The sequence below is a fragment of the Eupeodes corollae genome, chromosome 1 (genome assembly GCF_945859685.1).
Source record: "Eupeodes corollae chromosome 1, idEupCoro1.1, whole genome shotgun sequence".
Classification (NCBI taxonomy): Eukaryota; Metazoa; Arthropoda; class Insecta; order Diptera; family Syrphidae; genus Eupeodes; species Eupeodes corollae.
In genome coordinates, this window is record NC_079147.1 from 274647506 (window position 1) to 274657985 (window position 10480).

General features: G+C 33.2%; 1 protein-coding gene across 2 annotated transcripts in view; it reads right to left on the minus strand.

Annotated features, from left to right (window-relative positions):
• The window catches only part of LOC129938682 (protein cortex), a 141259-nt gene extending 131494 nt beyond the window's left edge, over positions 1-9765 (minus strand). For both annotated transcript variants that reach the window (XM_056046368.1, XM_056046367.1), the window contains exon 1: positions 9537-9765. In XM_056046368.1, coding sequence (XP_055902343.1) covers positions 9537-9647 — 111 coding nt within the window. In that variant the 5' untranslated portion in view covers positions 9648-9765. The remainder of the gene's footprint in view (positions 1-9536) is intronic.
• Between the last annotated feature and the right edge of the window lie 715 nt (positions 9766-10480).

The window sequence follows — 10480 nt, forward strand, 5'->3', positions numbered from 1 at the left end:
TATTGATGAGATTTAACATATTTAAGCACATAACTCATCAAATTAATTAACCACCATCATAATACCTGTTTCTTTCTTAACTCATTTTATTTTTTTATTTTTGCAGATAGCTGCGGCTAAATAATTATGTGATGGAGTTTGCAGTGTAAAATGCACCTTGCAGTGTGCGTACTTGGTCTAAACGTATCATAGACATTCGGCTTGGACTTGACAATTTCATTTGGATTAAATCGTCATTATCGAAGTAGAAGCCTTCGTCGTAGTCGTCGTGGTCGTCGTTGTCGCCGTTGTCGTAGCCGTTCGTTGCAGCAATTTGTTCGCCACGAAGTTTATATCTGCAATTATTTTGCAAATAAACTGCGTGCTTGGGAAGGACGCAAGGTGCTCTTATGGCCAGAACTGCCATTGGAATAACGAGGTGAGAAGAAGCAATTAAAATAGAAAAACGCCACACTGATATCTTATGCGAGTATCTGTAATCTCACGGTTATTAAAAGTCAGAGAATGAAAAAGGAAAAAAAAAACAAAAACTTATTAATAATAAAATTTGATTTCAATTTTCAAAGTTAAACAATTTGAATAAAGTAAACGTATTGGTCGCACAAAGTTGCAGGCTTTTGACTTAATAACAATTTTTGAAGCTTCTTTGTGTCGTTGCTAAAACTAAACTGGTTAAGTTATCAAACAACTATAAATGTTGGTGTCTTTACATTTTTTTTAATTACGGTTTAACATCTTGAAAATGTGGTTAGCTCCTAATTTTTACAAACAGTACAGTAATTACAGTAATTAACAACTTCCAAGCCCAAATAATTAATTCATGAAATAAATTGATTAGAATGGATTTGATATAGACAAATCCGCTGGCCCGGATAGTATTCCGCTATTATTACTGACGATGTGTTCTTTAAGGTTGGTAAAACTATTGCGTAACTTATTCCATCTTTCTCACTTTCCGAGCGGATAAAAAATAGCATTTGCCAAGCCTGTCCCTAAAAAAGGTGAATTCTTCTCCCCCTTCAACAATCATCCAATTGCACTCACGTCCCTTCCTTTCGAGGTCAGGCAACGCTGATTGATTACGAGGTTAAGAAATATTTTGAAAAACGTAAGTTCTTATGGCTTTCGTAACAAAAGGTCCACTGGTCTCATGGTTTATCTCAACGAACAGTGAAACAAATACATTGTTTTTAAAAAAGTTAGGTTATTGCACTTGATATTTCAATAGTAGAACCCGTGGTGTGGCGATTGGAAGTGCGTTGAACTATCATGCCAGAGGTCTTGGGTTCAATTTTTTTTCACGGATACTGACTCTTGCGAAGAATTGACAAATCCTCCAATAGTAATTCTTTTTATTTTTATTTCAAAAGAATTCGATAGAGTTTGCACAAATGCGTGCTTTTGGTGTTGATAAATCTCTTCTTCGGTGGATTAAAAAAAAACTTAAGTCTGAAATTCATTAAAAAAAATGCTGGTGACTCCCAGGGTTCCTATTCGTCTTAGACTCTCTTAATGATATTCACTAACGTTCTCTTGTCTGCCACTTCTAATCCGTTGAACTGTTTCGTTTTGAAGACGGTACCCTCAGCTTTTCATATTTGTTTCTAGATTCACATCCTTGTCCTTCAAATGTGGAACTTTAACGTCAGCGTATGATAAAATCATTAAATTCCGATCTCGGCAGCATTTTAAAATGAGGAATCAAAAACCCTGTGCTTGGTATGTTTTCCGCAGACTAATTCTTATGGAATGATACATTTCCAAAAATGCTGGTAAGTTCTAAGATTACTCCGAAGGTGATAGTGCATCGCCTTGTCTAAACCTTTTTTGACATCAAATGCATCGGTGAGATCTTTTCCGACCTTGATTCTGTACAGATGGATACATTTGGTTGTTGACGAATGGCTTCAGACGTTCACATAATACGGCAGATAGGATCTTATGTATATGCAATGTTAAGGAAACTGATGCCTTTTGTAGTTGGAGCAATTTAGAATGTCTCCATTTTTATGTATCTTGCAAACTTTGCAGCGATCGGGCATGCTTTTTTCCGACCATATTTTGCAGATGATAAGTGCATACTCTCTACTAAGTCATCGTCTGCTGCTTTGAATAGTCACCTAAGTTGAGTGGTTCTATCTCCCATACAGCGGAATTCGGTTCGTCATCGCCGTTATATAATTTGGAGAAGTGGTCTTTCCATATTCTTAACATAGACTGCTGTTTAACTACGATATTCCCCTGATCCTTACAGGCTTCGGTTCGTGGCGGGTTAGAGGCCGGGGTTCCTCTCCCCTCTTCTGCTCGTAGAGCTCGCGAGTAGCTCTGGTCCTTCTGTGCAGCGCTGTTCTGTATGCCTCTTGTTTCGCTGCGTGCGCTTGCCGGCATTCGTCGTCAAACCAAGGATTTCGCGTCTAACGTCGAAACTTCTCACAGTTGGCCCCTTGGAAAATTCGGACATCTTGTATACTGTAATGCGTTGATCGCAATGAGGTCAATCTGGTTGACAGTTGATTGTTCAGGAGATTTCCATGTCCCCTTGCGGATATTAAGATGTATAAACTGCGTACTAGCTACCAGAACGTCTCGACCGCAGCGAAATCCATCAGCCTGAATCCGTTGTCGGAGGTGGTGTCCTGCAGGCTCTCCCGATTGTGCCACCAAAGATGTCTACTCTTCCTAGCTTGGCTTTAAAATCTCCTAAGATAATTTAAATGTCATAGCCAGGGCACTGCTCATAAGTCTTGTCCAAGAGCTAGAAGAATATGTCTTTGGTGACTTCATCTTTCTCCTCTGTTGGGGCATGCGCGCATATTAGGGTTATGCTGACGAATTAAGCCTTCATGCGTATTGCCGTGATGCGCTCGCTAATTCCTGAGCCTGAGCCTATTTGCTCTCGGTAGTAGTCGCCGTAGTATACATCGCAGTCTTTTAGTTTGCGTCTGTCCGGTCCATCCCATCGCACATCTCGGATGGCGGTAATATCTGCCTTGCAGCAGATGTTCGGGTCTAATTGCTTGGCTGCACTTGGTCTGTTAAGGGACCTAACATTCCTCGTACAGATCCGAAGTTCGTTTTCCTTATTTCGTTTGCTTGGGTTGTCAACAGTAAATCCGTCCGTATTCGACGCTTGTTGTGCTTTGCAACTAAGGTATTTTTTACTATAAGGACCGCTCTTTATAGGTCTGGACTCTACTAAGTAGTTCAACCTTAATGGAACATTACTTTCCACTGGAGTTGGAACCCAATCTCCAGCTAGACACCTGGGCTTTGAGAAAAAAAAGGCGAAAGGAGTTCTTATGCACTGCGAGGAATAGACTGCGTTGGGTTCTTGTGTACACTTTCACGGACCGCGATGTTTTCGGCAGATCTTGGGTTAATTTAACGTACGTATGTTGGCTGATTGTTTACTGAGTCAGTGAAAGCCACCACACCCAGCAATACGCAAAGCGTTTGCGTTAAAGAATACTAATTATGATAGTAAAGTTTTATCATTTGAAAGCGCTGTTCAATAGTGTAACTTTCCATGATGATTTGGTATAAACAACTGAATAATAAACAAAAGATTTGACAGAAGTCACCAAAACAAAATGGCCGCTACGGGGCACCAAAACCCTTCAAAAAAGAAAAGAATCGAAGGAGTCTATAAAAATATCTCGAATGAAAGGTTGTTTTTCTAGCTGGCTGATCTGTAAAACTTCTTTAAGAAAACCCCTCCCAAAAATGGTACGTTGTTCAAAATTGGTTAAAAAGTTTTATTATTCATAACTAAGGACCAAAAATTAGTATACATTGAAGATGAAAGGGAAAACGGTTAAACAGCTGTACCCTTAGAAAAGTTTGTGTCTTTTTAGGAATAGCATACACATTTTCCAAACTAAACCTTTTTACCTTCAATATCAAAATTAATACTCTTTGTTCTTCATTTTCGAAAAAATAATAAAATTTTTAAACAATTTTCAATTACAAACGCATATTTTAAAGATGGTTACTGAAACTTCTCCCGCTTTTAAAACCGCTCTAAAAAACAGCTTTTCACTCCTTTAAACTTTAGACACGTCACTCACGGTTCATCACTGCGTCGATTTCAATCACAAGATTTTATAAATTAATTATTTGGAACTTAAATCCTTTTTCTTTCCTATCCCATTATAAACCATGAGTTTCACTCTTCTTCGCTATTCCGCAAGTAAATCATTTCCACAAGAAGCATCCATGGTGGTGAATATGCTATTAAAAGCCCTCAAAAAATTCAAAGGCTACTTGAAAACCTTGTTGCGGATGTTGCTGCATATTTAATATATGTATGTATAGTCAACTTGTAGAAGTCATAGACAAACAACTGTAATTAAATCGAGTATAAATGTATACCTTAGGAGATAAGGACTTTCAAGAATATCACCAAATAATGTTAATGCAGGTCATTTAAACCGCACAATGTTTTAATGACACAGAAACTTGGTCACGCACTCCACCAACTAACTTAACCTAACCAACGACATAGTATCTAACCAACAAACGTTTAAATTCATAGCTCATGTTTACATAAATTCTCGTGAATACGATGCATCCTTTGAAATGAGCACATGCGGAGCGCCACAGTTGTATCTTTTAGTTTTGTCTATACATACCTTGTGGCAGTTGGCGCTAAGGCTGGTGAAGCGACCGACGACGACCGAACAAGACGATGTATTGGCGGGTGCTCCACTGTATCACAATTAGCACCAAATCGTGATCAGATTCAGATGCATGCGGAAAAATTTTTAACTCTTTAACGCTTCTGGTTAGTTGTTGGTTTTATTTTTTTTTTCTTTACAAAAAAAAGAAGAAAATTGTGGAAAAAGTCTTCAAGTAGGTACATAGCACACCTGGTGTTAATGAGCTTTAACTTATGAGTTTAATTATTGGAATTGAAATTTAATTTAAGCAAAAAACACAAAGGTTTACAAGTTTTTCCTGTTTAAAAATTTAATAAGCATATTAATTTAGTATAGGAATTTCTTTGAAGACTGTTTAAATTTTAATGTAAATGCATCTTAAATAAATGTAACTTTTGTAGTTCGATAATTGATAACGGCCTTAGTAGTGTTAATTGAAACTACCAAATAATTGAGTTCAAAGTTGAAAATGTACGGGCAACTGATGAATCAAACCCTATGAGACTCCTACTAAAACTTAGGTCTAGCAAAAAAAATATAGTTCAATACCAAATAAATCTTAACGCTTCCATTCAAAGTTATCAGCAATATAAGCTGAGTCAGTTAGAAGAGATCATGAAAGCATCTTCCCGAGAACTTTGGGCAGCATTAGGAAAACATAAGATAGCTTTATAGCGCCTTGGTTTGATCTAGATTGTAAAAAGGCCAGAAAACGTCGTTCAAGCTATATGAACACACAAAAGACAGTACCTTTAAACAAGCACTTATTATCAGACCTTGTATTGCAAAAAAAAATCAAAATACTTTGAAACAGAAGCTTAGCGGCTATCTAATTTTATGAACTCGAAGGACTTTTGAAATTTGGTGAAAAATTTGAATGGTTAAACTTTTAAAATTCATCCCAAATTGAGCCTCATGCTTTTGCCAGACCATTTAAAAAATTTGCTAAAACCAATTCATGAAGGAAACAACATTCATTTTGCACATACGGGTATTTATAATGAAGTTTTCGACACAGATATAACCAACGAAGAAGTCCATACAGCAATGAAAAAAATGAGGGATGGAAAAGCGGTAGGCTCCAAAGGGATGCTGTACAATATTTACAGCAAACACGGTTTAATAAATGAATTGATGGAAACAAGCTGTTGAAAGAATTTCAGGCAGGCTTTAGATCCGATTACTTAACAATCGATCATATTTTTATATTAATTTATAAGAAGAAGGAAGAAGTAATACGCGTTTTTCATAGATTTCAAGTCTGCATTTGACACGGTGAATAGGCAAGCTCTTTTCTATAAACTCTTTGGTATGGGAATGTCGTTAAAGTGTGGAAGAGTCATGCAAAGCATATATATGGATACTAATCCAGCAGTTTGTAATGGTCGGAATGGTTCAGAACGGAATCGGGCGTTAGACAAGTTTGTAGGATAAGCCCAAGCCTATTTGCTCTCATTATCGAAAACTTAGTCGATTTCTTACCTACTGGTATCGAACACGTTGAAGAATTAATTAAAGCACTGTTGTTCGCAGATGATATTTTGTTTCACGCGTCATCTCCAGAATCACTACAACTGATGATAAACTGAATTTCTGAATACTCTAAATTATAGAATATGGAGGAGGTAGAAACTGCCTTAGTGAAAAATGGAACTACAATGGTGAAAATATAGAGAATGTCAAAGAGTTAAAATACCTTGGAGTGAACTTGACACAAAATTCAAATGTGGAAATGCATCTGAGGGAAAAGCTTACCAGCCCAAAAGCCGCCATTAGCCCATCTTCGAGTTGGTGTTTCTTAAACAAAAGTATCACACGCAGCAGTAAGTACACTGTTTTTAAGGCAGTAGCAAAATCAATCTTGTTCTATGCAGCTCAATGGGGAGCGAAGTAATATGAAAATGTAGAAAAATTGTTACGCTTCTACGTTAAAAGAGTCTTCCGACCGCCATCAAATAAGCTGAACTATAAAGTTATGTTGGAAACGGGACTGCGAATACAGATTGATTATGTGCTCAAAATCATGAATATGGATAATTACCGGTTACCGAAGATAGTGGCGCTTTAAGCTATTCGAGAGTGGTCAGGACGGTATGCAGATTGGATGACACTTGCTAGGGGGTGTGACATGGAGCTTAACATAGATACCTTTAATTTTAACTACTGGAAGGAGTGGATGATATGTTATGGAAAAAATGCCTTAATGACACAGAGCAATTTACAGTCAACTCAATCACAATTTGGAGGAGAAGAACTATTTTCGGAATGAATACAGCGTTGAGGAGATTTCGGTGATTGTAAAGCTACGTGGTGAACTCGTACCTTTTAACTTCATTCCACATAGAGAAGATGTATTTCACTTCATGGAATAATGTGAAATTCTTAAAGACATCAGAAAAAATGTTCTTGATACGGGATTTCTGAATGAAAAAGTAACATTGTTGAACGAAGTCGACGTTAAAAAACTTTATAAATATGCCACTCTTTAGAGCAATTTTTGTACAATAAGTTTTTAAAACACCATTTTTGTGCATTGAAACAGAAAATATTTTGGAATAACACGTACACCGAAGTTTTTAAGTTTCCATAGAAAGTTATTGTATTGGGTTCGATTTTCGAATTGAAAATTTTGACATTTCTCGAAATTTCAAGATCGCTAAAGTCGAAATAAAAGATTTTTGGAACGATATTTGTGCGTGCGTGTGAAACGTATGTTTGCAACGTTTTTTGTCGTCCATAGCTCAAGAACCAGAAGAGACTTCAAAAAAATTTTTATACAGATAATAGTGCAGAAAGGGCTCTCAAGAAAATTGTGTTTGTGTTTTATTACCATAACAGTTAAAAAAAAAGGTGAAAATTTTGGATAACCCTAAATAACTCAGGAACCAAAAACAACAGAGACTTGAATAAAATTGTAACATGATACCAAATAAATATATTTTTTGGAAAAATTGATATATATAATTGACATACATCTAAAAAAAATAAAAAAAATTGTTCACCTCGAAAATTTTATGAATATAAAATGGATTTATCTCCAAAAAAAAATTTAGTACAAAAAAAATAAAGTTTTTAATATCAGGTAAAATATTGGGAAACATCGAATTGACAGTGTTTTTTTATGAAAAATAAAAACCTAAAAACAACATTACTCAAAGTTGCTAAAAATTGATTTTCGACATAGATATCTTTCAAAAATTTCAGATTAAGGATTCAACCTTATTTTATCTTATGAGATATATTGTTCTTAAAGTTTAAAGTTTTGGAAAAATCGAATTCACGGTTTTCTTCCAAAAAATAAAAACCTAAACAAAAAAATTAATAAAAGTAGGTAAACATTAATTTTCTACTAAAATATATTTTCAAAACTTTGAGATATTGGCTTTAAACTACTTTTATCTTTTAAAAAATATTGTTTTCAACATTCAGTAAAATTTTGAGAAAAATATAATAGGCAGTTTTTTTACAAAAATTAAAACCTTAAAATAATACTTAAACTTGGTAAAAATTTACTTTCGACTCAAATAGCTTTTTAAAAATTTAAAATATTGACTTCAAACATATTTTATATCATAGAAAATATTAGTTTTGATATTCAGTAAATATTTTTATAAAAATCCAACAGTCCGTTTTTTCATAAAAAAAATTAAATCTACAAAAAATAGTACGCAAATTTTTTAAAAATTTTCTTGATATCTCTTAAATTAATTTCAATCATCCAATTTGTAAAAATTTAAGAAATACTACTAAAATTGGTCAAAATTCGTTTTCCACTAAAAATCTATTTCACAAAACTATATTTTCAAACTAAACAGTTTCTTTATATAAAAAAATATTGTTGGTAATTTTAAAATTTTTAAGAATAACTAAACTGACAACCCAACACGAAAACCTACAAAATTTGAAGCAAGACAAATCGACAGATTTGAAGTTATAAGTGTGGGTCGCATCCCAGCCTCTATTTTGTTTTTGAAAATGAGCGATGGTAATGGACAATTTTGAACCACTTCTTAGAATCTTTTAACTTGTTTACCAGTAAGATGTAAGTTCAAGAAATAAAATATATGCGAAAATTTAATAATTCGGGAAACAAATTGTCCTGTTGACATAATTATTTCAGTTTTCTTTTAAAAAATAATGTACCTTGTTTAAACCAAAAGTGAGAAAATTCAAATCTTTAAAAGAAGAATTTGTACGTGTGTTGATGGAATTTTGAAAATGTGTATTTTGATTCTCCCAAAAAAAGATTTTACAGATTTTTGTTTATAAATGGCTTAAATAAATGCATGATTTTTCTATTTTTAATTTTGATTTTATTCTAAGGCCATCTTTGAAACACATAATTTAAAAGTAACAAAGTGATAAATATTTTTGTATTGAAGCAGATTTTGTTGACGTTATGGTTGGGATTTTTTGGACCAGCAGTTCGAGAAACAATTATTATATTATCTTTCGATATTTTTATATATCTACTGGCCTACTAAGTCCCAACATAACGGCTGCATAACCGACTTAATTTCATCATAAACTAAAATAGTAATTATTAATTATTATTTTAAACAAATAAAATGTAAATGTAAAACTTGAATTCATCGTTTGCGCTGACTTGGGATTTCTCTGTGGCAATTGCGTATTTAATTTTACTCGTAATGCCCTTGGAAATTCCAAAAAATGGCACAACCCTAAACTCTCATGTTTTATATTAAATAATGGATGTATGCGAGTAAAACAAAAGTAATCTCAGGTAATTACTACATTAAGTAAAGATGGCTTAAAAAATAAAAACCCTATGACTTTTGGCAGATTTTAAGTAAAAATATATATTTTTAGATTTGTTTCTAAACCTGAGTTAAAATCTTAGATGATTCTATTACTTACTTTTTTCATTTCATGTGACCATTGATTGACACGTTTTTTTAATAAGGTCTGTGACTTCTTTTTATCATTATTTATCATCTTAACGAACTCAATTGCATCACACTCACTCATCACCTTAAATTTTAAATCATACGGGTTTGATTATTTCAAAAAAATTTCACATAAAATTAAACATCTAAAAACATTTCAAGTTAATACGTAAAATAACTTGAATCATTTGCACATTTTTAATTAAACATAATAGCTTTTTATTGTAATTGTCAAAAAATGACATTTCTGTCAAAAACAATCATTTTGAGTAATATGCTAAAAACAATTCATTCACAGGGTGTTAACAATTTTCATTTGTTTTTTTTTTTCTTTTTTTAAACTTTAAAAATTATTGATATAAAAATAATTGTAGTAGACGTGGAATAAGGTTGAACCAACATTCATATTTGAGTTGGATAAACTTGAGTTTTTATCTTTATCTCAATACTGTATATTTTTGGTTGGCCAGGCTCATAGCTCAGACATTTTGAAAAATTATTCTCTTTTGATTTGGATTTAAAAAAAAACTACAACTGAATATCGAAAGCAATATTTTCTGTGATATAAAAAAAGTTTGAAGAAAATATTTTATATTTATGGAAAGCTATTTGAGTCGAAAAATCAGTTTTTAGCAAGTTTTAGTATTAGGTTTCTTATTTTTTCTAAGAAAATTGTCGATTCGATATTTCTCAAAATTTTACTGAATGATGAAAATAATATTTACTATAAATGAAAATTAGTTGGAAGCCATAATCTCAAATTTGGAAAAGATATTTGAGTCAAAAATAAATTTTTCCCAATTATTTTAGGTTTTTATTTTTTGTAAGAAAACTGTCAATTCGATTTTTTTTTTCAAAATTTTACCGAATGTTGACAGCAATATTTTCTAAACGATAAAAGTAGTTTAAAGCAAA